Raw genomic sequence first — 26,638 nt, 5'->3', positions numbered from 1 at the left:
TCCACCACCACCCCCCGGAATCAATGGGCGTGCCTCACTCTGCAGACAATCGCCGCTTTTACTCTCTGCAGCATTTTCAAACACAACCAGGCAGGCTCCTCTTAAAAGCACAGCTACACCGGTTGGTTGAAGAGTCAGCAATCTCACGCAAACCTTTCCGCTTCCCCTCGCCCCACGAACGACGCTCAAATATGTACACATAGAGACACGGCTCGTTTATTGCCATTTTTCAAAGCGCACTAGGGAAAATAACGCTGAGGATTCTTATGATTCGGAGCCTGAGCCCCTTTATTTCCCCAGCTGTGTGGGGTATTAACCAGGATCACTCCAGCTTTTTTAGCCACGCCCCTTTCAAATCCAGGAAGGCCCCCAAAGAAAATTCGCCAAGCTCCGCTAATTGCGCTTTGCCCCTTCTAGTACGGATCGCCGCGGCATTGCGGGAGTTGTAGTCCCCGCGGCCTCCCCTGCGCATCACGTCGAAGCGGCCTCCCGCCGATAAGAAGACTACAAGCCCCGTGGTGCTTTGCGCGCGAAGCAGGGCTCGCTCCCTCCGGGTGCGGTCGGCGGCTGGGCCGGAGCGTGTCGCGGGGGCGTCACGTCGGCTGGTCACCCGTGAATAAGAAGGCGAGAGGTGGGGTTGGGGTGGGGCTGCTGCGCCGTGACGCCCGAGCGACCTCCCAGCCCGCCTGCTTGCCTGCCCTCGTCGGCGCTGCCCCCTCTCCCCTCCCCCGGTGCTTCCTCCGCGGTCCTTTGCCTCCCGGGTCCTCTTGCTGAGAGCGAGCGGGCGCGCGCGGGTGGGGGAAATGGCTGAGACCATCGCGGACACCAGGCGCCTGATCACGAAGCCGCAGAACCTCAACGACGCCTACGGGCCGCCGAGCAATTTCCTCGAGATCGACGTCTCCAACCCTCAGACGGTGGGGGTGGGCAGAGGCCGCTTCACCACCTACGACGTGAGGGTCAAGGTGAGGGATCCTAGCGAGGCTGGGGGGGGGGTCGGCGGATGGATGGGGAATTATGGGGGGGGCGGGCCCTGCTGGAGTGTCTCGGGCTTATCTTCTATGGGGAGCGAGGGTGGAGGTGCCTTGCCTGTGCAACTTCCAAGCAGTAAGGCCTCTTCACTCCTTCAAATACGTGCCTTGCCTGGCTGGCTGGGTGGGTGTAGCTTAGAAGTGCCTGAGCCAAACTGAAGGGCTTATTTTTATCCCCCACCCTCACACCCTCTTTCTTTTCCATTTCCCCCCACCCACACACAATGGAAGGTCAGGGGCATTTCCTCACTGGAGAGCTCACTGATTCCCTGGCACACCTTCAGAGAAGATGCTGCAGTTCCATATACATGACCAATATGTCGTTAGCACTCTGATCTGGCAAGCTGAGCTGAGGTTGACAGTGACATCCTGTGCAGTTGAGGGTGGGGGAGGCATCTGTGTGTGTGTAGGGAGAGATATTTTAAGCTGTTCATTTTCTCAGTATCTTCTAGTGTTGATTCCTATACGAATGCCGTTAGCACCATATTCATACAGAATGAAAGGTCTGATGCAGAGCCTGCACATGCCAAGGTTCTTGAATGCACATGTAGATCCCAATTTGGCTTCCTTCAGATGCTTGTAACTTGAACTGTGTGTGTGTTTCAATGTTCCTTATCTCTGCAGTCCAGAAATGCAGTGTGCTTCAGCCTTGGTGCTGTTCCATACTGGCCCCATGTCTCTCATCACACACCAGAGTTATGCTAAGTAGTCTGTGTAGCTGGCTTCCTATACTCATTGTTTGTTTGGTCTCCATGATATGGCTGTACTTTGGTTAGTCACAATACTCTTATGGGTACCTACTGATATGTGAGAACAAAGAAAACTGCTGTGAGAAGGGCCTCCAGTGACCAGTGATACATCCTTCAAAAGCTTTAAATTGTGATGCTTCCCTACATAATGTCTAGTAACTGGTAGTAGTCACTGCCTCTGAACAATTTTGGTAATTCTTTTGGTCCACTTTTCATGTTACTGTATTTGTACTCTGCCTTTAACTGCAAAAGGAAGCCCACAGCAGCCTTATACATTAAGGAAATACATTGTTCTCTGATTCTCACCCTCATGTGATAATAACATTCTCTGCATTCCTATAACTTAAAGTCTAACCAGGGAATTTATTCTCTGGTGGAATACCTCGAATTCATAGTTTTAACTGTGTCTACATGATAACAAAAAGATAATCTCAAGGTTGTGCAGTTGACAGAGTTAAGATAGTGCCATCTCATTCTTTGGGGAAGGCTTTAAGGTCTTCTATAACTGCAGTACAGTGGTACCTCGGGTTACAGACGCTTCAGGTTACAGACTCCGCTAACTCAGAAATAGTACCTCGGGTTAAGAACTTTGCTTCAGGATGATAACAGAAGTCGTGCAGCGGCAGCGGGAGGCCCCATTAGCTGAAGTGGTACCTCAAGTTAAGAGCAGTTTCAGGTTAAGAACGGACCTCCAGAACGAATTAAGTTCTTAACCTGAGGTACCACTGTAGTGGATCAGGGCCCGCCACTTGTCTCTTGTGGGTTTTAGACAACCTGGCAGGAGAAAATAAGGATTTATCTTTGTTTTCTCTTTCCCTCTCCCACTTTTCAGGTAATGGAAGAACTGTCATGCAAGGGTTGAGGAAGTAATAATTTTACGTTACATCTCCTTGAATGTACAGTTCTTGAATTTATTAAGAATGACAGTTTGTCTAAAGGTGTTTTCCACCGTCATTTGTTTATCAGTTTGTTCTTCCTTTTATGATAAATGTTGTAAAAGTAGGTTTGATCTGAAACAAGTAACAAATTTCTTGTTGCTTCTATTTATTCTGGACCAGGTTGTGCATTTCTAGCAAAGCTGAGAGTGATAATGCAAACTAGTGCCATTGGCCAATATGTTTATGGATTGCTGAAAGTAAGTAAGGTCTAGGGTAATAGATGGCCTAATGTTATCTTAACTGGTTGTGTACGTAAGTGGGACTGGAGAAAGAATGTATGTGCTTAGGTTGTGTAGGTTAGATAACTCAAAGAGAGGGAGCCATAGCACATTGCTTCACATTCCAAAGGTCCCGAATTCAATCCCTTCCATTGCCAGTTGAAAAAATCTTGATGTAGTAGGGCTGGGAAGACCTCTTCCTAAGATCTTGGGAGAGCTGCTACTGCCTGTTAGTTTAGAGGGTACTAGATCATAGACCAGTACAGTAATTAGGAATAAGGTAGCTTAATGAATTGAGGAAGAACTTTTGCTTGAGGATGTGCCAAGTGTGGGAAAGTTTTACCGAATACAGTCATGTTTTCCTTTTAATCCGTTAGATTGCTTCTTTGGCACTTGGTTGTCTGTGCAGTCCTGCATGTCACTTGAACTTGTATCCTGTGCCAGCTGAAAGGCTCGATGTTTTTAACTGATCCAGTTGATGAACTATGCTTGCTGATGTAGATAGCAAGGTATAACCCATGCCTTCAGAAAATGCGTATGACCTGCGGAGGAACTAGTTGGCGGATATTGCCTACTTTGGGTACTAACTGGCATTCACACTAGTGAATTGTGCCTGGCAGTGCCAACTTCAGTGCACCTCTACAATATGCCCTTCTAGTACTACCCCCTCACAAGACTTGTTGATGTTGTGTACCAGTTGCTAGAGCTGCCTTGAAAGCTGCGGAGTGCAGTATTATCATGAAGATTTTGAAGGACCAAATTGTCAGATCAAAATATAAGACTGCACCCCCTTCAGCAGATGGTGATAGCAAAAAGAATTCCTTGCTGTTTGTTTATCAATTTATTTTCATTGCCACGCCATGACTACCATGGGCGTAGTCCAGGGGGGCAGCAGCCCCCACATCAAGTAAAACAGTAGAAATACTTAACTAACTGACTAATCACGTTGGTTCTGCACCCCCCAACAAAAGTCCTGTCCCCCCAACCAAGTCCTGCCCCTCCTAACAAAAATCCTGGCTACGTCCATGATGACTACTAAGAACAACCTGGCCCAATAGTGGTTCCTAAAACAGCAAAGTTGTGATTCGTGAGGACCATGAAATGCTTGGAGGACTACAGTTTGGCTTGCAAATGAATTGGTTTCACCTGGACTTAGTTTCAGTGACTTCCTTGCATTTAGCCTGCTTCATTGCATTTAACCAGACTTCATTACGTTTGTATCTTGCCTTTTCTCTTCAAGGTTAAGAGTCTGTTATGAAGAGGGTTATTCCATTTCATTTTCACAGTCCTATAATATGGGAGAAATGTGGTATCGCCCAAGGCAAACACTATTCCAGTGTTTCTCAACCACCGCCTTGAACCATGTTCAGGTGGGCCTTCAGTACCTCAGCCAGCCCAGTACCTCACCTGCCTATCCTGTCTTCTAGTCAGGTCATTCCCTTATGGTTAGACCAGGGCCAACACCAGCAACTCCCTGCATGCTGAGGAAAGGTGGCAGAGAGACAGAAGTTTGGGGTGCGGGGGGGGGGGGGGAGAGAAGGATCTCCTTCTGAGGGGAAAGGGCCCAGAGGAAGTGCTGAAGGAAATTAGAAACTGAGATAAAAGATTGTTATTATTGTTATTATTATTACTATTAAAAAACCCCACCAGTTCACACACAACACACTAAACACTGGTGAAGTGTTCTTAGATGCAGCTTCAAGGAAACTGGAAGTTTTCACTTCAGTTTTAGATTACTCCAGACTGGTTAATCTTAACTATAGCTTGCTGAAACAAGTCAACTTCCTAATCCATGAGTTAAAGGTGGTTTGCTCAAACAGACCATAGGTAAGAGTAACCACAGTTTGAGTCCAGATGTTATGGCAAGATGTGTTTCAAATAAAACAGAAGCGAAAGCTTCTGAACCTATGATCATTGCTGGGGGTGGTGTGGTGAACATATTTGTGACGTTTGTCTAGGCCAGGCATGGCCAAACTTGGCCCTCCAGATGTTTTGGGACTACAATTCCCATCTTCTCTGACCACTATTCCTGTTAGCTAGGGATGGTGGGAGTTGTAGTCCCAAAACATCTGGAGGGCCAAGTTTGGCCATGCTGGTCTAGGCTCATCTTGGCCTTCATCAGCATGAATGTTGTGAATCACAACACCCATCATCCCTCAATGCTGGCCATTCTGACCAGAGCTGATGGGAATTAGAGTTCAATAACATCTGGAGGGCACCATGTTGAAGAAAACTGCTGTAACTATGGCTTAGCATCACATCTGAAGCAGCCAGTGATTGATGATTCCTAACAAGCTTTGGTTGATGTGCCTGCCTGCTGAATCTACTCTCCCTAGCTCCTGAGCCACCAAACTAATGGGAAATGAGATTTTTTTTTTTGCTTTTATGCTGTTGGTGCTGTTACTATGGGAAGATCTTTAAGTGTCTCAGAATCCCAAGGCTAAAACTAATTTGTAGACCACACTTGATTTGAGAGCTTGGAAGGTATCAACAACGTGAATTTGCACGTAACTTGAGTACATTGCTTTCACAAAAGACAAGGACAGATGCATTTCTAAGACTAAACTAAAAGTTACTATTGAGCCTTTCTAATGGAAGCTCCTTTTTTCTTGGCAAGCCTCAGATTAGATACTTAAAAGCTATTATATATTGCATTTACCACTTAACCTATATTAACTTTTAATATAAAGCACGTAGATTTAATCTTTCGTGTTTACAATTTTTTAGAAATAAATTGCTGCCTTAAACACTCCACCTAAGAAAAGCTTCATTGAATTGGCTTAATGCTCTAACTAAACACACATCCTATTTGTACCCTTTTTGGCTTTCCATTATTAACGAATCCAGGCGCTGAAGAAATTGAAGGTGAGGAAGGCATAAAAGTCCACTTTAACAGCACTTTAGGATTTCTTCTTATCTGAAATGGAGAAGAACTGTAACTGCAGATTAGTAGTGGGTGGGGTGAGCTTTCAGTTAGAGCGATTCTTTGCACACATCAGTGGCGTTGTTTTGTGGTACTGTGCCGAGTGCATGCTTTCTTAGGGAGCTGCATTCCTAAAATAGTGGATTCAAAACACTTGCTTTCATTGGGTCTAGACCGAAGACAAAGGGTGAGATGGCACCGTCCTCCCTTTCCATTGTGTGAAGTGGGGAAGGAGAAGATTTAGAGTGGGGCACCATTCCTGGCACAACGAGAAACTCTTGAATTGTCTCAGTCCTCTCTGAGACTAGAACTTTTCTGTCTCTCAAAGCCATTTAGGCTTTCCCAATATATTCTTGTCTATTCAGAAGTGCACAGGATTGCAGTCTTCCATTCAAATTTGTGAAAAGGATCGAATCCTGAAAAGGATCTGATCTGCACCACTCACATTTATTTGGTCTCTAGCATATATCCGTGTTTCTCTACTGTTGTATTTCCAGTTCTACTTGGGCTTGGAAGATTGCACTGTAGCCAGATAAAAATGGTTCTACTACATACTCCTTTTGAGTGAGTAATATTTTGTTTACAGTGAAAACCGTAGAGGTCAGGTATTCCCCATTGACAGTGACAAGCATGAAATATGAAATGCCACTCTAAACAACAAAGTTGCTCTCAAATCATGAAGCATACAGTTGATTAGTTAAAAACTAGAGGAGGAATTGAGTCACTTGTCTACTTTCACTTCTTCCATCAAGCAAAGGTACCCTAGATTGATGCAACAGAAATATCATTGTAATAGAATATTTCTTCAAGTGGTTTATACCACAAAGATTAAACAGCACTAAGAGTCAGATATTTTAACATTGTAGCAGCAGATGGTTCATTCTGTCATCACAAGCCTGGCTGGATTGATTTAGATCAAGGAGAGTTAAATTGCAAGAAAAAAGGCCAAAATACACCATTGATTTAAATCAGAGTTTTCCTCTACTTAGATATTTCCTATGTAAAAGTGCATGCAATCTGGTTACTATAATCTTAAACGTTGATTTTAAACTTCAGAGCCTTTATACAACCTTGAAGGCTGCACTGTTTTTCCTACTATTTAGAAAATGATGAATAATTGCTTTATTTCACATAACTCAGAATCCTGTCGCTCTGCATTAGAATTGCTTGCATCATGAATATAGAAGAATTAAGCCAATTATCAAGCAAGTTTTAAGGTCACTTAGCTGCTTTGGTGGGTGAAGCTTGTGACTTGCCAATCCACCAGTATCAATGTTATGTACTTGTATGATGACTGACAAAGTTAGTTTTTTCACAATTAATTCCCTTTAAAGAAAAGTAGTTGTTCATAGAGTTTTAAAGAGTGTTTAAAGTTCAGGTTAGTTTTAAAATATTGTAGCTTAAACACTAACAATCAAATCAAATAGTTTTATTTTTTATTTTTGTCAGCATCTTTTGTAGAAGTTGCATTCTGATCAAAAATTACAAAGGAGAAAAGTATATGTCTGAATTGGGATTAGAAGAAATATACCTTGGTGCTGCTGATGTGTTAATGCCTTGGCATGTCATAGAACTACACAATCTTTCTTAGAGTTGCAAGGTGGGATAAAATGTTAATCTCTGAATCGAACAAAAGTGTCTGATTCCACTGATATTAGATATACTGTCCTAGAACCAGGTATTTTCCTTTCAGGTTACTCTTCCAGTTACTGTGTTCTTCCATACTGGGTGATATGGGTGCATGTTTCTTTCTCTCAATTGTCCTGAATCAAATGATCTCTTTAAGAACGGAGTATCAGGTTAATTAAATTGTCCTTGGAATGATGCTCTTGCAAATTCTGCTGAACAGTTCTATATCCTCTATATTTCCTTCTGCTTTTTCTTTCCTTCCTTTTCTGCTGTTCAGCAACTTTGAAGAGCCAAGTGAAAGTCTTTCTGGAGAGATGCGGGTGGCAACAATATTAAGCAACACTTACTTGAGCATGTGCTTGCTCTGTCTGAAGTATACTTATTCATGGGATAGAAGTCCCTGGTGTATTATTTTTATTTCAGTTTGTATGCTCCTTTTCCATTTTAACTAGTCCCAGGGTGGCTCACAACACAAATGCAATCAATACATCATGACACTCAAATATTAGATAATTTCAAAAAGTAATATGTTGAATAATTCACTTTGGTGACAGAAAAATAATGTAAAGCTATACTTATGTAAATACTAAGGAAGGAATTTGATGTTTTGCTAAGATTATCGTTCTGTCGGGGCAAGTTGAGCTTGTCAGACAGAATGATCCCTCCTCTCTGCACTGCTCTGGGGAGTCTCTTAACTCCACAGCCAGTCGCAGGGTGGGGTGGAGTGGGGAGTTTGCAAGGAGAGGGGAAAGCCCCATTGTGCAAGCAGAAGTCCTTGCACAGCTGACATGATTCATTAGTTGAATCCTACCCTAAGCATTTTCAGTGTTTATACTAAAATTCTCTGGCCTTTTAAGAAGAGACTTCCTGAAAACACTTTAGACCTGTTCTTAAACTGATTATACACTTGGAAGAATGTACAATCAGCTGGTAAATTAACTGAAGCAACTTCATAATGATTTTCTAGATATCAAGAAAAATTGTGACTTTTCATGGTTGAGGCCAGACCATTTAGTGTTGCCAGGAATTATCTCTAATCGGTTAATGTAAAAAGACCTCGGTTTTCTCTGAGATAAAGAAAGTACAATTCCATACAGCTGCTAAGTACACGGAACCCTATTACTCTCTTATTTGGCAATAGGGAACCTCTGGTCCATGGGCCACACCCACCTGCCCCACACCTCATGTTAGGTGGCTGAGCCAAAAGGGTTTGCAGGCACCACTGATAAGTTATTTGGCAGCCCCTTTGCAAGGTGCTTTGAAGCCCTGACTACCAGCTAATAGTCACCAATTCCTACAGAATCAGTTAATGATTTTTGCTTGGGACCTCAATTCCAGAATCTGTTCTCTAACATGGGTCAATAATTCAATGTGAATAAAAGTTTGAAAACGTGGATCTGTTTTAGACAAATGCTTAAATGACCATTAGGCTATGAAGTCTCCTCGACCTGTGTTAGAGGATAACTGGTGGCTTGTTGGGTGGGCTGACAGCTGCTCCTACATGGGTAAGGCCACTTAGCTGATTAAAAATATTCCGTTGGAGATCAGTGGTCCAGAGTCCATCAGCAGTATGCCACACATCACACACCTTCCTTTTCTCAGAAGGATTGTGAGCTTTCTTGCAAGCAGGTCTCAATGTCACCCCTGCTGTTAAAAACAGTGCAAAGCAGATGTGTTATTACAGAGTTGCTGTGATATGACGTGAGGTGAAGGAAGTCTGCACAGAGAAGCAGTTCAGCCCATGTGTTGACAGCATTAAGTGGAACTGTCCCTGGAGGCTGGAGTCCTCTTCAGAATTGAGCAACTGTAGTGATGGATCTAGCAAAACAGAAGTGCAAAGGGACCATCCCCTTCTTGATGACTCAGCTGTTTGGCAAGCGTGTGCTTGTTGTGAGTCTCGGAAGCTCCTTTTTCCTGTCATTGGTTAGTATACCTTGAGTGGTCTTACGTCTCTGGTGGTTTTCTCTCTTCCTCCTCCTCCTTCCCCCAGAATATCGTAGGTGGCTATCCTTTGGCCATGGGTGGAGCTAGCATGCTCAATAGCTGACTATTGATGCAAATTGGAGGGCTTATATTGGGAAAGGGATTTCTTAGGAGTAGCTTTGCAGCTTTTAAGTGCTTCTACATCAGCGGTGGGTTGGTTGAGCTACGGTGCCTGGAGCTGAGGGGTGACATTTCAACATCTGCAGGGCCAGTAAAGCTTTTGAGAATTTCTCCATATGCAGGTATCATTACATGTGTCTAGCAGGTCACAGACAGTTTTGCAGACAAAAAAGTTTGCATCTGTTCTGACACTAAAGTCAATACAGAAGTGTTAAGATTCTCTTCTGATTGTTTTTTATTGGATAAGTGTCGATTACTGACACTCAAGGTTGTGGACAAGATGCTTGTTTTGTTTTCCCAGATTGCTTAGCCATGTTTGGTACCATTGGTCCTGGTAGGGCCCTGATCCAACTGGGGTTCTGAGTAGGGAACATTGCTTTGCAGCAGTTCTGCTCATACTTCACCCACAGATCCCCAAGAGTCTTCATGTAACATTCTGTAAAAGTTCCATTCAGTCTCTCATTCCTTAACTTTTACATTACACTTCTGGTGAAGGATTTCTGAAAAGTGTATTTTGAGTGGATTATCATTGGCATCTTAATGATGCCCAGCTGTTACTCCTTTCCATCTTAATCAAGTATGATGGTAGTCCTTGAATGACCGACCACCTGAGGCCTATGATGGGTTGGATGGAGGGGAAATAAGCAGAAACAATCCATGCATGAAGGAGTTTCTTTTGATGGACAAAAGTGGTTGAACTGTCTGTTTGAGAAGAGATTTCACTCCTAAACTGTTGACCTGCATTTTAAAGGGAATGCAGTTTGTGCCTCCTGGATTCTCAGAGGCTATTGCTTGAGAATTTTATTTGCTGCCTCTGTTGTGCCAGCTGCCATGGTGACCTTTTTACTAGAGCAGTAATTTCCAAACTTTTCCCCAAGGGCCACTTGAAAAATTGCAGAGGGTCCTGGAGGACCGCTTAATGCTTTTTCAGCCTATTGTAGCAACCATACTCTACTGTGCTAGATGCTGCATGGTTTTTCATTGTATTTTTACAGATGCACCACAGACAACTTGAATGAAACTCACAGACCACTGATGGTCTACAGACCACAGTTTGGGAACCCCTGGATGCAGTAAGGAAATTTCAGTTGATATAGAATGAAGTAGCCCAGTAGGTTGTTGGTTTCCGGGAGTATACAAAATTTAATATTTGCAAGAATTCAGCTAGCTATCTGTTAGAGCAGATAGCTTCTCAAAAGCTTTAAAGAACCCACGTTAGATACACCTTCAGATATCTTCATCTGATTGCTGACTTCCAGTAAGGAATCTCTTTGCAGATGCAACCTACATAAGAGGCTGGATTGCCCTTGACAGCTGGCAGAACATTCTGTTGGTGCCCCACACTTCATCAAGTTGATCTATCCCTAGTTATCTACTAGGATTTGAGAGTCAGGCCACTTACACTGTGAGTGCTTAAGACTTTTAGCCTCCTAAATGTGCTGCTGCTGTTTGATTTCTGGTATTGTTCCTGCTGCAGATTTCTCCCATAGCCTGAATTTTGAAATACGGTATTAGCTGCCATTTACCATTGTTTATCTGCTCTTTGCTTTATGGTGACATTGTGCTGATGGTTGCCATTGTTGGATTTTAAATTGCTTTGATGTACTCCACTCTGGGATCACTTAAGATGATGGGCAGGTAAGAAGTAATTCAAATTAAGAAACGTGGAAGAGGGTAGACACAGGGAGGAGAGAAATCTCTTTTCTGTAGACAATTGCAAAGGCATAAATTCAACCTTCCTGTACTTGATGAAACCTTTGAAGCTCTGCTTACACTTGTTTCTTGTAATTTTGCACCATTCTGAACAATCGTGACCTTGACCAACGTGATACTGAATGTCTGTCACATTAGGCCCTTGGTTATAGCAGGCTTTTAGCCTGCAAGGCTACTATACTCTCCAAAAATATGCTGTAGTCCTTGTTAACAATATGTGTGGCCCTCTGGGATTCTGATATGTACAGTGTTCTAAACTGTGGTTAATGTCAAGAATTTAAAATCCCCCTGTGTGAGCCTTATTTCTCTTTTAATGACTAAGGCTTATTATCACTGTGGCAAGTGTCCAAATAACTTCCCAATCCGAAATATTGGCTTGATGGGCGACATGAACACCCTCCAAAGGCTGCCTCCACATAAATAAAACATGTACAAATTTGTTGAATAGCTGACAGAATCGGTACCCAGTGGTAAAAGTTTACGGAAGCTCTGCAAGTTGCCCTCTAGTACGGCTGTTATGGATTTGCCCTGAAGTACTGCTGTGGGCAGTTTGAACTTCCTTTTTGTAATGCCTCTAGCAACCTTTCTCAACCTTGGGTCCCCAGATGTTGTTGAACTACAGCTCCCATCACCCCTAGCTAGCAATGCCAGAGCTCAGGGATGATGGGAGTTGTAGTCCAACAACATCTGGGGACCCAAGGTTGAGAAACACTGCTTAGAGGTTAAGACCTGGCAGCACTAATTCCGAGAATTCTACCAATTCTCTTACAAATGTCTCTTCTATCCCCATAATCATGGGTTTGTCAACACACATTTGGCAAAGTGATTCAAGGTTATTTTTCTATCATAAGTATCTGGTAGCGTTGCTGATCAGTCAGTGGAAATATCACACAATCGTGATGAATACCCTTTCGCTTCTAATAATTCAGAATGGCATCTTGTATCAAAGCCCAATCTACGAGTACTTGATCTTTCTAGTGCTGTGTTTGTATAGGCTACAATCAATTAGCACTTATTCTAGTTACCGTATCTTTTAGAAAAAGGGCCTTTTTTAGAACCTCCCTTCAATTTCATATCTCAGAACCTATTAAAGGACTTCTTGTTGCTGTACATCATTTTGACTTTCCCACTTGCATTCATCTTATGGCATGTCATGTAAGATGGAAAAAACTCAGGTTTGGGAGGAACTGATTAATATACCTTCCATTTTTAAAATGGAACTACCATTGATGGTGTGTTAAGGGTTGTTGACTCATGAAGAGAGTAGCATAAGAGAACTCTCGACTCATCTAGATAATTTCACTCCGTCCTCCAGTGCTTGCCATGCACTTAAAAGGAAGGTCAGTTTTGAATCTGGTTTTATATATTGTAACATCTTTGCATAGTATTTGAAAAAGGAATCTTGCCACTTAAACATGTTGGGAACTGATGGTGCTGGTCAGTGGTGGTGGTATTTTTCCATCATGCATAACTGATACAAGTAAAGGTGTATAAATGAAGATCAGGGTGGGGGGCGGACTGGCTTTTTCAGATGGAAATTCTCCTTGGGGGGAGAGTATGTGATGGCCCACATAAAAGCACATTTTAAAATTTATTTGTTGAAAGATATCGCCCCACCTGTTAGTCAAGATGGATGAGTGGCTTACAAAAATGCTTTGGCTTCCTCTTAAATTTAAACCTTTTTAACAACAATCCCATCTCTTTAGCAGACTTAAGAAAGGTTCACCAGGTATCCAAATAATGTTAACCAGAGAGAATCTACCAGCAGGAGGCAGTAGAAGAGCATTGTAACTTCTCCTAAACTCCTTCATAATGTGCAGGTGGCACATGCAAGAGAGTCTCAGATATGTTTGTTTTACATCATACACTTCTGCCTGATAGCTATCTATAGAAAGTTTACTGGAGCACCTGGTTGCTTTTAGAAGCACCCACACCTCCCTGTTGGCAACTGAGTTGTAGGAAGGCTAGCTACTATGAAGGTGGCATCAAAATTAGTGTAAGTTACACAATGGCTTTGTCCAGAGACTCTTCAGGGAGTCTTTTCTTGCAGGTGTGTTAGAGATTTACAGTGGTACCTCGGGTTACATACGCTTCAGGTTACAGATTCCGCTAACCCAGAAATAGTACCTCGGGTTAAGAACTTTGCTTCAGGATGAGAACAGAAATCATGCTCCGGCGGCGTGGCAGCAGCAGGAGGCCCCATTAGGTAAAGTGGTGCTTCAAGTTAAGAACAGTTTCAGGTTAAGAACGGACCTCCGGAACGAATTAAGTACTTAACCCGAGATACCACTGTATGGGTTTACCTTGAGGCTGTTTAGGACATGGAACCTTCTAGTCTGTTTACAGTGTGCAAATGCAAATTTCCTGCAAAGATTGTTGGTAAAAATGTGAGGAAGGTTGGTGTTTAATCTCAGTGTTTCAGAAAGCAGCTGATGAGGTGGTTACAAATGAATTTGCCACTGATGTGAATCCTGAACCAGATACTTAACACAGGGCTACAACGCTGCCTTGACTCTTAAGTGCCAGTATGTCAAGTGAGCCAGTGTAGCGGTTAGTTCTGGGCTAGAGCTAGAGATACCCAGGATCTAATCCCTACTCAGCCATGGAGCTGGTTATGAAGGTAAAGCAGGGCATCACGGGGAACCTATGGCTCTTTAGGAAATTACAATTTCCACTTCCCACCAGCCCCAGCAAGCATCACCAGTGGCAAAGGAGGGTGGAAACTGTGGTTAAACAGCACCTGAAAGGCCACAGGTTCCCCATCCCTTAATTCTCAATCATCTTGAGCTCTCTGGAAGAAAAGTGGGATATAAACTTTGTAACTAAATGTCAATATAAATAGGTGTTTGTTTAATAAAAAAAACCCCTGAGTTGCAACAAAATAGGTTTGGGAGGTCGGTGCCTAAACTGCACCATTGATCCTACATTATAGTGTTGTAAAAGCATACAATTCATCAGACTGGGATGTGTTCCCTTTCATTACCTGAGATGGATCTAAGTGTAATCCAGCCTTGCTGACACATATAAAGTTACACCTTCTCTGTCCTTGAGGCTCTGATGTACCGTATTTTTCGTTCTATAAGACGCACCAGACCACAAGACGCACCTAGTTTTTGGAGGAGGAAAACAAGAAAAAATATATTCTGAATCTCAGAAGCCAGAACAGCAAGAGGGATCGCTACGCAGTGAAAGCAGCAATCCCTCTTGCTGTTCTGGCTTCTGGGATAGCTGCACAGCCCGCATTCGCTCCATAAGACGCACACACATTTCCCCTTACTTTTTAGGAGGGAAAAAGTGAGTCTTATAGAGCAAAAAATACGGTAGTTTTAGCAGTTGGTCTGCTGGAATGAATTGCTGCTACCTCAGAGCAAATTATCGACTTCAAGGTTGGAGCAGTGCAGCCCTTATCATTTATGCATATCTCATTGGAATAGATCAGTAGTCTTCAGACCTGGGACCCGCCTTTAACCCAAACATGTATTGAAGCCATTTCTTAATTCTCACCACCGCCACCATATTTGTATGAAGTTAGCACTGCTGTTGCAACCATGTAGAAGGTCTCAACCCACCAGTTGAATATCAGTGATGTAGAATATCTCATTTGCCGTCTTGAAGATATCCTGCAAGAATCATGAATAGCTTTTTTAGCTGCTGAGTTCTATATTTCAAGTCATTTCTCCCTCTCACATACTCAATACAGTGGTACCTCGGGTTACAGACGCTTCAGGTTACAGACTCCGCTAACCCAGAAATAGTACCTCGGGTTTAGAACTTTGCTTCAGGATGAGAACAGAAATCTCGCTGCGGCGGCAGTGGGAGGCCCCATTAGTTAAAGTGGTACCTCAGGTTAAGAACAGTTTCAGGTTAAGAACGGACCTCCAGAACGAATTAAGTTCTTAACCCGAGGTACCACTGTACTCGGTTTTAAGATAATTACAAAAAAAAAAGAAAAGAAAAGAAAAAAAGAAAAAAGCAGAGTGGTTAGGATGAATCCGGGATAAATTCACTGCTGCAGACTACTTAACTAGAAGCATGTAACTGAAGTGTTAACCAGTGTGGCAGAAAGTCTCACGCTCCTTTGCAGCTCTCTAAGCAGCTGTCTTGAGGTAGCTTATATCTTAACAGGAAACGATTTGGCAAGAGTGAAACAGCTAAATGTGTTGGGAGTCTAAATCATGATTGTGTCAGAAGTTCAAAGGAGGAAAAATGGAGGGATACCTATATTGGGCCAGCTCATTTTACCTAACACTGTACTTCTAAGCCTTATATATTGCTTGGAGATTAACTTTTATAGGCTCCTGTACCAAGAAATAAGAATTTCCGAGGCACTCCTTTCACTGCTTTATCTTAACTTACTGAATAAAAGAGCAGTTAACAAGAAGGATTAAGTAACTTGAGCAAATGGAATGTTAAAGGTGAAAATCTCACCTGCAGAAAACACTAAAACTCTACAGGCCTTACACACTTACAATGACTTAATTTGGAACTCTGCTAAGAAGCCAAAAGGTGAAATCAGAGAGCAATAATCCACTGTTTTTATTCTGGGAATCTTTACTCCTCAGCTCTGGGGAAACTGTATAGTGGTGTTCCCTGCCTGGGACAAAAATGCCTTTACAAAAGCCAGCGTCTTTCAATGCAAGCATGACTTTTTAGCATAAAGGAACTCGTTAAGAGAAAAAATATACCTTAAGACATAATACAATGAACAGTGTTGTGCTTACCTGGGAAAATGCAAGTGCCTTCCTAATTCTGCTTGGGTTGGGTTTCACACCATGTACATACAGATGTTGCTGTACATGATGGAGCACAGTGGGAGGATTTCAGCGTCACACTAAGGTGATCGTTTAGTCAGGGCAAGCATTTTGGATTGCCATACTGAGCAATCTCCCTCCCCCCCCCCCACTCTTCTAATGGTTTTCCTGACCTCCTGAGCCAGATTTGGGGTGGGGGTGGGGGGAAGAAAAGGTTTAATACCAAGAGCTCACGGGTTGTATTCAACATAGTGCTAAGGCAGGCATTCTCCTTGCATAATGGGATGTTCTCTCCTCTCATCTCCCCCCTGCATCCTCCCAAATCTGTTCTGGGTTCCCCACCCCCCACCCCCCACCCCCCACAGCAGATTTGGGGGTGGTGCAGGGGGCAGGAAGAGGAAGTCCTGTTGACTAGTGGTCATCCTTGCAAACGTGTGCAACTATGCCATGCCCCATAGAACAGGGACTCTTAATGAATTTCAGTGGTTGCTAATCTACCACTGAACCAGATTCAAGGTTGTATTGTGGACGTGTTTGGACTAGTTCTGTTTAGATTTCTTTTTAATTTTTAGGGTACAACTTTTGTTAAATAATGCCCAAATGGCTTGGGGCCCAGTTTACTTCAGGAACACCTCTCTTCTAACATCTAGCCCATGAAATGAGATCTGCTGGGGGCGGAGAGCCCAGCCTAAAGGGAAAATGAGGGATCAGTTGTCCACCTGAAGGTTTTCTTAACAATATCTCCCTGGCTGGAGGGTAGGCTGGTGCCAACATCATACATGCTTTGGTGCTGCCTGAAGACCTGTTTTCTCAGGCTGGCTTTTAAAAACAGTAACACATGCCTGTGTACTGCGAAGCTTTTGCTATTGTGTTATGTATGCATTTGTTGTAACTTGTCCTAGGGCTTTCCAACCAAGTACAGGATGTAAGTTTTAAATAATAATAATAAAGTGTAGGAAAAGGCAGATTGACAGTGTTGCTCTGTACATCAAAGAGGACATCAGTCTAGAATCCAACAAGCTATAAATTCTGGATTCGGGCCCAGTTTGGAGCAAGCTTCCTTAGTCATGCCGGATGACCTAACCAAGAAGTGGACAGAGGGAATGATGGGTGCTTCAAGAGTGAAGTCTACAGGCTCCCTGAAATGAAATGAAACGTTGTGGAGAAAAGTGTTCAGAAAATGTTCTAGAGTGAGGCTGTGATTAGTTGTTAGTTTGAACTTTTTTATGATTAGGATAGGCAGTGCTGCAATGCCAGCATCATCCTGGAGATAAGTACTTACCATCCAGAAGGGGTAGGACAGATTCTTACCTTTTGTGGACAACAATTAGAGCTAAAATAGTAAAATCTCTATACTTAGCCCTCACAGCGATGTTAAGTTTGGCACTTGGGCTTGTAGTATATGAGCAATACATCCTGAATGCAGTGTTGGGAAGGAAGACAGTCTCAGCATAATCAAGCCTGTATACTCTGTTGTTGATGAATAGTGATGGGACATTTTTTCCCCTTTCCTTTTCTTTAGACAAACCTTCCTATTTTCAAATTGAAGGAGTCTTGTGTAAGGCGAAGATACAGTGACTTTGAATGGCTTCGAAGTGAACTAGAAAGAGAGAGTAAGGTAAGGCAAAACATTTTCTTGGATACAAAGGTGTTGTGGCACTGAAAAAGGTTGCCCTGGGCTGTTAAGTAATGTGGTGTCAGTGATGGTGGTAAGGATTGCCAACTCAGTTCTGGAATTTACTGTGACCCAAGCACAGGCCATTCTGAATCCTTGCAGCTGTGTTTAAGCTTGGCACTTCTGTGCATCCCATATTAAATCAGCCATCCATCTCGAGTGCCATGTCTAAGGGAAGGGTACAGCCCATGTACCCCTAAAACAAATTTTCTAGGCACTGTATTAAAAGCTAGATGCGCTCTACATAAAATAAGCAGTCTGTTTTTCAGTGTGTTAGTAATTTAGATCACAACTGTCTTTCAGGTTGTAGTGCCTCCCTTGCCTGGAAAAGCTTTTTTCCGCCAATTGCCTTTTAGAGGAGACGATGGGATATTTGATGACTCTTTTATAGAGGAAAGGAAGCAAGGGCTTGAACAATTCATAAACAAGTAAGTGCACTATTCTATTTCTTGAGTTGTGTAGAGTCAGTTGTGTAAAGGCAACCACATTATACATGCTTACATCTGACATTGGCTCGGGTGGGTTTAGCAGTGCAGTTGCTCTCATACCACGCAAAGCTCAGTTCACCTTTTTAAACGCTCCTGAACTACTTTCAGGGTTGAACTAGCATCTAAGCGCGATCAGCATCCAAGCTGAACAGTGTACAAATGCTTTAACATTTGCTGCAATGATTGAAGTATTTGTCGTGACCTGGGTTTTGTTTCAGTTTTGCTTAATTTATGCAAATTGCTAAAATTACAGCATGTAAAGATAGAATCATACAAATAAGGCTGGGGGGAGGTGGGGAGGGGCTGCGATTCATCAGCTGGAACAGTTAGGTTACAATCTGACTACGCAGCCTGAGAAGCTGATGCTCGTAATGTGGCAAAATGGTTTTTACACATAGCCTTGGCTAGGGTGGCCGTCTCTTCAGATTTGCTTGCTGGAACAGTTAAGCCTTGGCTTCCATATTAGGTCAGAGGGGGCAGTGACTGGAGTTGCATGGTAGTTTTGCCTCCTTGGCAGTTGCCTATAGGCTTTCCAATCCTGAAGTTGGAGGGGGATATAACAGGTAGTTGGGAATGCATTTTTCACGTGTTTCTCCATCCTGTTTTCTGAAACCTGCTTATTTTAAGGCCTCTGGATGTAAAGTGTAAACTATTTTATTTTGCTGGAAGAAGGCTGGGCCCACTACTTCCTAGTTCTCCTTTAATTTATTAGAGGGAGGATTACCAGGATTGGTTCCATAGTTCCCCATCCCATTTTGCTTCTTGGAACCAATATTGCTCATCCTCCCTCTAGTAAATCAAAGGAGAAGATGAACATTATCAAATCAAAAACACAGTTCTGAAAGTCCAGCTCATTTGGTAATAACTTATTTGGACATGATGGTCACCTTTAATTGTGCATGGACTTTATTTGCATATAAAATAGGAATATGAGAATGCTTCTCATTGTCATTTTAGTATTTGTCCCAATAGCTTCATAATTGCAGTTCAATGGCATGAAATTTGTGATTATGACATCTGATTAGACCGTGGCTTCAGTCACACGGCTGTTGATTCTGTTTTCCTGATGTTGCCCTGTTAATTTCCACATTATATTTGAGCTTTCACAGAATGTCAAAGCCACTTCCAGAAATACAGTGAAATATTGCTGAGGTTTTCATGTTATTTGCAAACAGATTGCTTCTGGGGTGGGGTGGGGGACTTGTTAGCAAATGACACAGGAATTGGCACTAAACTTGACATAGCTTTTTGGATGTGGCTTTTATCTTGTGGAAAGCTTCAATATAACATGGAAATTAGAAGGAGAACGTTGGGAAAATGGAATAAACTGCTGTGGGAATGCGGCCTGTCTCTAGTGAAGTGAATTTAGGTAGCAGGACTTGGGAAGGGTTGTCTGACTCAGTGGCGTAGCATGGGATGTCAGCACCCAGGGCAAGGCAAGTAATTTGCGCCCCCTAACCCGTGGATTTTAGCAGGGGCAGAGAGCTGCGAGTGCGAGCGCGCCCCCCCCCAGTTGTTGCGCCCGGTGCGGCCGGCCCCCCCTGCACCCCCCACACTACGCCACTGGTCTGACTTGACAGCGCAGAGTCTGAAGGCAATTAACAGTGCTAGGCAAGATGGGCCAGTGATCTTTTCATAGCTGGCTTATATCATCCATGAGCTCTCAACATCTCAGATGGCATCCAGTGGCTGCAGGAGGGGAGTGGCAGCTTTTGTAAGCGATCTTTCCCTCTCCAAAGTCAGGTGGACCTACTGAATACTGCAGGCTGAGTTGCACGCAGCTGAGTGGGAGGTGGAGGAGATGTGAAAGAAAAAGATTAGTTGCGCAGTTGAATACAGCCCCAGATTTTTGGATACCTTCTAAGACTGTCTTTAACTTGGCAGCTGTTTCTTGGGAAAGTAGGTTTGCTGCTGAGTCTTTGCATATAGGATGTGCTCAAAATTCCAAATGGCTAATACGTCATTTTCTCTATTCTCCTTGAGGGTGGGGGAGGGTACGTTAGAGTCCTACCACAGACCCCCCCCCTTAACCTTTGTCAGGAATGATGACTTGTTTGCAGTATGATCTCTCTGAAAGCAGTCATGCTGATAGGATGCTAATTCTGGTGACTGGTGGGTGGGTGGTAGCTCATTAGCCATTGGTGGAGTTGTTTAAATGCCACTTAAGATAGGGGAGAGTTTGGTTTTTGTTGTTGTGGGGTATTTAAAAGCAAGTCTAAATTGGAAATCTTCCTGAAAATTCGGGGTGGGAGAGTGGTTTTTAAAACTAATTTTTTTTTATTCTCAAATTCTAGAGTTGCAGGCCACCCCTTGGCGCAGAATGAACGCTGTCTTCATATGTTCTTGCAGGATGAAGTAATAGACAAAACCTACACGCCCTCCAAAATAAGACATGCTTGAATGCTGCACAACACTTTAACTGGCATAAATGTTAGTGGTGACATACTTCGTCTAAGATATGTAGTTTAAGGTTTTTAGCATGCTGCAAACAAACTGGCACCAGAAGCCTTCGATATACTAACAGCACTGCGTGTTCTTTGCATTGATCTTTATGGCATTAAAGAACTCTAGGTAAACCTGCTGTCAGACTGTTGATTAAATGGCTTTTAAAAATCTCAGTATTTTGAAACTCTTCCCTTCTTCCTTTTGCAATGACCCTTGTGGTGGTTACTGACTCAGCCTTACTCGAACTTGCACTGTTTATGGTGTCGCACGTTCACTTTTCTTTGATTTTAAACACTAGAATATTTCTGTACAACAACTAGTATTCAACCTGCAATTTGGTGACTAACATGGTGCATTGTATTCAATACCCCCTTGTATAAAATAAGCACTTCTGTAGTTGTATCTTTAAGCTTGCGAGGGGCGGGGTGGGGGTGGGGCAGCCTTTGTACTGAGAAGCAATGAGGGAGCATTTCTTTATATTGTGTAAAAAGAAAACAGATTTGTATACTAAGAACATTTGTCTAAAAGTTGTTTTGAAATAAAAAGTAAAAATGCACTTAGCATGTCCTTCCTGCTATGATGGGAAAAATAGTCCTTCTCTCTATACCTTGGGCTGGCTTATCTCCCTGGATAAATGTCCCACTGCACTGTGTTTTATGCTGGCTGTACCTTCCACTTAAGTAAATGGTTCTTAATTACTTGACTTCATTCAGCTTGAAATACTAAAACTCCCATTGTAAGTTACAGTCCTATGTGTTATTGCTTCGGGGCAAGTCCTACATAAATCTTTGGGACTCCCCAGTTAACAGGGATAGGATTGTTGGTTTCCTCCATATGGTCGTGAAGTTACAGTTTATGGAGTACTGAATCGGAATTATAGTACTCCTTCCTCTTACTGTGGGTAACAATATTCAGGGTAAGCTAGAATCATCATGCTACAGCTCTGAAGTCTATGTGAGTTTTCTGCATCTGAACGATTAATTGCATCCATTAGTATGTCGATGATTTCCTTGAAGTTAACATAGCTATCCCTTTGCAACACTCCCATGTCCTAGGATCTAACAGCATAAGGAACCAATCTGTAGGTTCTGTCAACATGGTGAACCAAATTTTAATAGCTCAGATGTGTGTGTTTTAACAGCTATCAAGTGTTCCATGGAGAAAGGCAACCCATGTAGGGTTGGAATCAGGAGTAACCCTTCACATTTTTTTAAAAAAAGCAGCAATACCTGGCCATTCCTTTAATTCTGATGAAAAAGCAGCAGCAGAGCTTCACTCCAGAACATGTGCCATTCCAGATGAGGACCAACACTGGTTTACCGCTAAAACTTTCTCCATTCCTTGAGGGCATTTGCCCCCAAAGGTTCTGTTTGCCGTAGACAATAGGACAGCTCAAGAGGAGTATAAAGTCAATGCAGGGCCCCACAAGGGGTTTTTCTCTAAAGCTGACAGAATAAGTACACTTTTAAAAAAAGCATGACTTACCATGAATAGCTTTGCCTTCCAGGTTCATTAAACTATGTATATAATACTGTCTTGCATGCCAGTTTATTTCAGCAGTATGAGCTAAGATGGTTTTTCTAGATAGTTTTAAATCTTCTCTTGTACATACTCCTCTGCAGCTCTAGCTGAGACCCAACTAACTTTCATCACAGTTACATATTTACTATTTTCTATGTGAGATGCTCAAGTAATGCTTATTGGTGGGTAGCTATAGAAATTAGTGGAGCAGAAGAACTACTTCTGAAGGAACTATTCCAGTGGTGTTAGAATGGTGCTGTAGGCATCTTTTTGAAATATACTTGAGAAACTTAGACAGTAGCTGCTTGTTCACCTTCTAAGGCGACATTTGTGTCCAGGCACACTTAGCATGGAGGGGCAGCATTAAGCACCGAGGTGCTGCTGTGAGCCTCCTGTACTATCTACAACCTTGTGTGATAAGGTCCTAAATTGTACTGGGAGCCTACCCTTCTGTAGCAGGCTGCGCACAGTTGCCATGAGCATGTGGGATGGAGCTGTGTGACTGGGGAATAGGACTAAAGGCAGAGCTCCTTGGGACTTGTGTTGCCCCTTCGTGCAAGTAATTGCTCAGTAGGGCTACTGCAACTGCAGGTAACCTTTGGCCCTCTATATGTTGCTGAACTGCAACTCCCATCATCCCTGGCAGTTGCTAATAGGGACTGATGGGATCTGTGGTTCAGCAACATCAGAGAGCCAAAGTACTCCACACCTGTTCACTTTTAAATAAAACATAGCAGTATACTCACCCCATTATATTTTTTTACCTGTTTCTTGGAAATTGCACCATCAGTGGGGAGTCATGTTTAATCAAAAGCCGTACCATTTTAAACTTAATATATTTTTTATTCTTTGTAAATACAATGAGTACAACCTTAACTTCACAAATCAGTTAATCCATTTTTGTACAAGAGAAGTTTTACTCATTCTATGATACTTCAAGTGCTGGTTCTCCTTTCTCAGTGCTAGTTCCTAAAACAAATAAAAACTTGAAAAGTACAGCAGTTATCTTTTAATTCCCCCTACATTTCCATAAGTGTATTCTCATCAAATTAAGCAGCTCATAATATGTGTGTTGTGTGAGGAGTGGTGAGAGAGAGAGAGGCTTTTATTAGAACCTGGACTTTTCTAAAAACCCGCTAGAGTATTAGGTTTGTATTGATCAACCATCCTTTTCTTTCATTGTAAGATGGTTCAAAACTGTTTTGATTATAAGTCAGGTACCTTTTTTGCACATCTCATTGACAAAGAGTTTGACCACCGTTGCCTTTGGTTTCAGCACTATGCCAGTGGGACAGCTATTAGTTCGCTGTATCAATCCTCTCCTTTTTCTTTTATTTGGTTTTGCTGTTTAGTCTTCGCTTAACATGCATTTTTTTAAAAAGAAAAGAAAAACAACTTTTTATTTAAAGCTCTTTTGTCTGAGATGGTAATCTGAACTGATATGTTGGCCAGACTTAGGCGTGAAGTCCACCCCTTCGTGTGTTTTTTTTAACAAGGAGGCATAGCCTATTGAATTCAAAAGGTATTTGCTGGCGTACTTCTTAAAAATCCATGATGAAGGCCACTTTTATTATTACGTTACAGATGAAGCAAATGTTTCTATAACCTGGTATTCAGTGTTGCCTCTCATATAAAAAGCATTCACTTAAACAAGCTACTTTAAAAAAAAACAAAAACCATTTTTGAAGGCCACCTCATGACACATGACGACAGAACAATGTTTGGTTACCCCATTTTTCAAAGTATGAAGAAACAACAACCCTAAAGGACCTTCTTTACCTTGTCACATCTGCCAACTAAATGGCAGACTAGCACAGCCTTTGTTAACTATGAATGACAACTGAATTGGCTCCACTGGGAGAAGCAGCAGCCAAGTTCATTCTACAGCAGGTTTTTCCGCGGAGCACAGTATTTCCCCACCCACATCCCCGAGGACTCAAAGTTGCTCTGTTCAAGGCTGCAAAACCATATCTATTGGGTGTATTTTGTCACTAGGTTAAAACGTTTCCAGGCTCCAGCTTCTTGTAGAGTTTGTTAGCTGAGGCTTGTTCTCCATTGATCAAGAAGTTCTTCAGAAATGGTGACCCTGATCATTCTCATTTGCTCCCCCCCAGGTCAGTCTAGATGTCACTGGATTTGTACATATCTGAAAGCAGTCTTGTGATTGGCACATTGCCAATGGTTTTTTTGAAAAATACTTCTTCTATTGTGGAGGGACTAATCGAACGTAAAGCTGGCAAAAGCAACAAGAGTTTCCCGAAGCGACAGGGCTGTGTGGGGTACCTGGAAGGCAAGCATGAGAGTTATTGCTATGGATATAAATAACACTCATAATAGTTTTTATGCTGTTGATTGCCTTCGTGAAAGCCAACAATCAAAATGCCAACAAAATAGTATACTTTAAGAAATCTGAATGTGGTAAAGTGCAAAGGTGGACAGACTTCAGGCTTGTAGAATCTTTTTTTTTTTTTTACTAGAAATCAATCAGACTAATGTACACAATAGTAACTCATGGGATAGATACACATTAGAATTACAAGTTATGGGCACCTCTGAACAAACGATCAGCCCAGAAATTTGCAGTACCAGAACTGCTCCCCAGTCTTTTCTGCCCACAATGCCATTCCAGTATTCTGTCCCCCTCAGTGGCGTAGCATGGGTTGTCAGCACCTGGGGCAAGGCAAGTAATTTGCGCCCCCTAACCCGTGGATTTGCGCCCCCTAACCCGTGGATTTGTGCCCCCTAACCCGTGGATTTGCCCTAACCCCAGATGTTGCGCCCGGTGCGGCCAGCCCCCCCTGCACCCCCCACGCTACGCCACTGGTCCCCCTTCTTTGTTTCAGCAGCCTAATGAGAGGGAGGGCTTTTTTGCTGTTGATATCAGAAAATCAGGAATTGGAAACCCGTGCCAACCTACTACAAATCCCAGAGATCTTCCTGTAGATTTCAATTTATCTGCTGCCCACTGCCAGTATAGTGGATGGAGTGAATGCTGGACTGGCTCAGATATCTGCGCAGCCATGAGGTCCTCCCATTTGAAATCAGTGGGATTGGTTACTTTCAGAACTGTAGCTTGATTCTACACTTTGATGATGTAACATGCTCCCCCCCCACCACAAAAAAATCAGTCAAAATTCTAAAAATATAAATTTTCACCCATGAAAGCATTCCAAAACTCAACAAGATTGAAATTCCAGGCTAAAGCCAGCTCTCATTTACACAACAGATTAAAAGCCACTTCACAGAAGCAAAGTGTCTTAAAAATGCTAATACAGTTGTACCTTGTAAGTCGAACGGAATCCGTTCTGGAAGTCTGTTCGACTTCGGAAACCAAAGCGTGGCTTTGGATTGGCTGCAGGAAGCTCTTGCAGCCAATCAGAAGCCGCGGAAGCCCCATTGGACATTCGGCTTCCAAAAACAGTTCGCAGACCGGAACAGTCACTTCTGGGTTTGTGGCATTTGGGAGCCAAAACGTTTGACTTGCAAGACGTTCGGGATCCAAGGTACGACTGTAATCTGATTGTGAAGAGAGAGAAGCTTTCTGTGCTGTTGTTGTTTTAAATTCGTTTTGTTGCTCATCAGGTATTAAACATTACGCCCTTTATTTCTCTTCCCCCTTTCATCTGAATTATTTGCCTGGGATGAATAAACTTACTGCAGGTACAGCAAAGTAAGAGCTTGGGAAAAAAATGTATTCAAATCTAGTGTCCTCACCTAGTATGAATGTAGCTGTTCAGGGTGAGCTGAGCTTCATCTTGAAGAGCTGCAATGGCCGCAGCATTTCTAAAACTTCTGAGTTCAGAACCGCTATGCGTAGGTACTGAAAAGCAGATTGACCACTCTTCACTTATTAATCAGAACAGTCAATATTAACTCGATGCCAACTAATGTTACACTTCACCACTTAACTCCATAGCACCACCTACAAGCATGAAGGCACATCTTGGTGATTCCATTTCGCTGCTTATGACATTCTACAATTTCAGTTTGTCAACATGTGTCCCACCCTGAAAGCTCCTCCAAATTTTAATAAGTGTAAAGCGGTGTCACATTTTCCGTTAGCAGCATTAAACAGATGAGACCAACACTGTTATTTGTTTTCATTTCAACCTCCAATGGCCAACCAAATAAAAACCTTGCGGACTTCCTTTGACAAGATACTCAGGCTTGGGCCTTGGTGAACATTAAAGGGCTGAGAATATACTGGAATCCATCTTCAAATGCTTATGCTCACCAAATATGGTGTGTGGAAGGCAGCATTTAGATGGCCAGTCTTAGTCAATCATAAAGTTCACAATAGGATGAAAAGGGGGACATGACTCTTAAGTATGATGGACCCAAGCTATTGAAGGGTTTATAGGTCTGCCCCCAGTAGTCTCTGCAATACACAATTGCTCAGACTCATCAAGATACCAATATGCTAAATTCTTCAGCAACTGAGAACACAATTGCTT

General features: G+C 42.7%; 2 protein-coding genes across 4 annotated transcripts in view; one reads left to right on the top strand and one right to left on the bottom strand.

Annotated features, from left to right (window-relative positions):
- The first annotated feature begins 443 nt into the window (after window positions 1–443).
- SNX3 (sorting nexin 3) lies at window positions 444–20,836 on the top strand. The gene is made up of 4 exons (XM_083608458.1): window positions 444–965; window positions 17,578–17,673; window positions 18,034–18,158; window positions 20,513–20,836. The coding sequence occupies exons 1-4, from the start codon at window positions 804–806 to the stop codon at window positions 20,616–20,618; spliced, it is 489 nt and encodes a 162-aa protein (XP_083464584.1). The 5' UTR covers window positions 444–803; the 3' UTR covers window positions 20,619–20,836.
- Window positions 20,837–21,879: 1,043 nt separating this feature from the next.
- Window positions 21,880–26,638, bottom strand: part of NR2E1 (nuclear receptor subfamily 2 group E member 1) — a 28,769-nt gene continuing 24,010 nt past the window's right edge. For 2 of the 3 annotated variants that reach the window (XM_083608416.1, XM_083608415.1), the window contains exons 8-9: window positions 25,899–26,004; window positions 21,880–24,467 (exon numbers count right to left, since the gene is read on the bottom strand). In XM_083608416.1, the coding sequence (XP_083464542.1) occupies window positions 24,305–24,467; window positions 25,899–26,004 (269 nt within the window). In that variant the 3' untranslated portion in view covers window positions 21,880–24,304. The remainder of the gene's footprint in view (window positions 24,468–25,898; window positions 26,005–26,638) is intronic. The other variant, XM_083608417.1, reaches the window with a different exon arrangement.

Source organism: Podarcis filfolensis, assembly GCF_964270895.1.
Source record: "Podarcis filfolensis genome assembly, chromosome: 3".
In the NCBI taxonomy this organism is placed as follows: Eukaryota; Metazoa; Chordata; class Lepidosauria; order Squamata; family Lacertidae; genus Podarcis; species Podarcis filfolensis.
Note: the sequence above shows the minus strand (reverse complement) of the source record. Positions and strands in the feature narration are given on the sequence as shown.

Bases quoted from the DNA above. Each gene is read 5' to 3' on its own strand.
- SNX3 (XM_083608458.1), top strand. From the start codon at position 804: ATGGCTGAGACCATCGCGGACACCAGGCGCCTGATCACGAAGCCGCAG. The intron at 966-17,577 runs GTGAGGGATCCT...CCTTTTCTTTAG, and splicing joins CCTACGACGTGAGGGTCAAG to ACAAACCTTCCTATTTTCAA. The intron at 17,674-18,033 runs GTAAGGCAAAAC...ACTGTCTTTCAG, and splicing joins AACTAGAAAGAGAGAGTAAG to GTTGTAGTGCCTCCCTTGCC.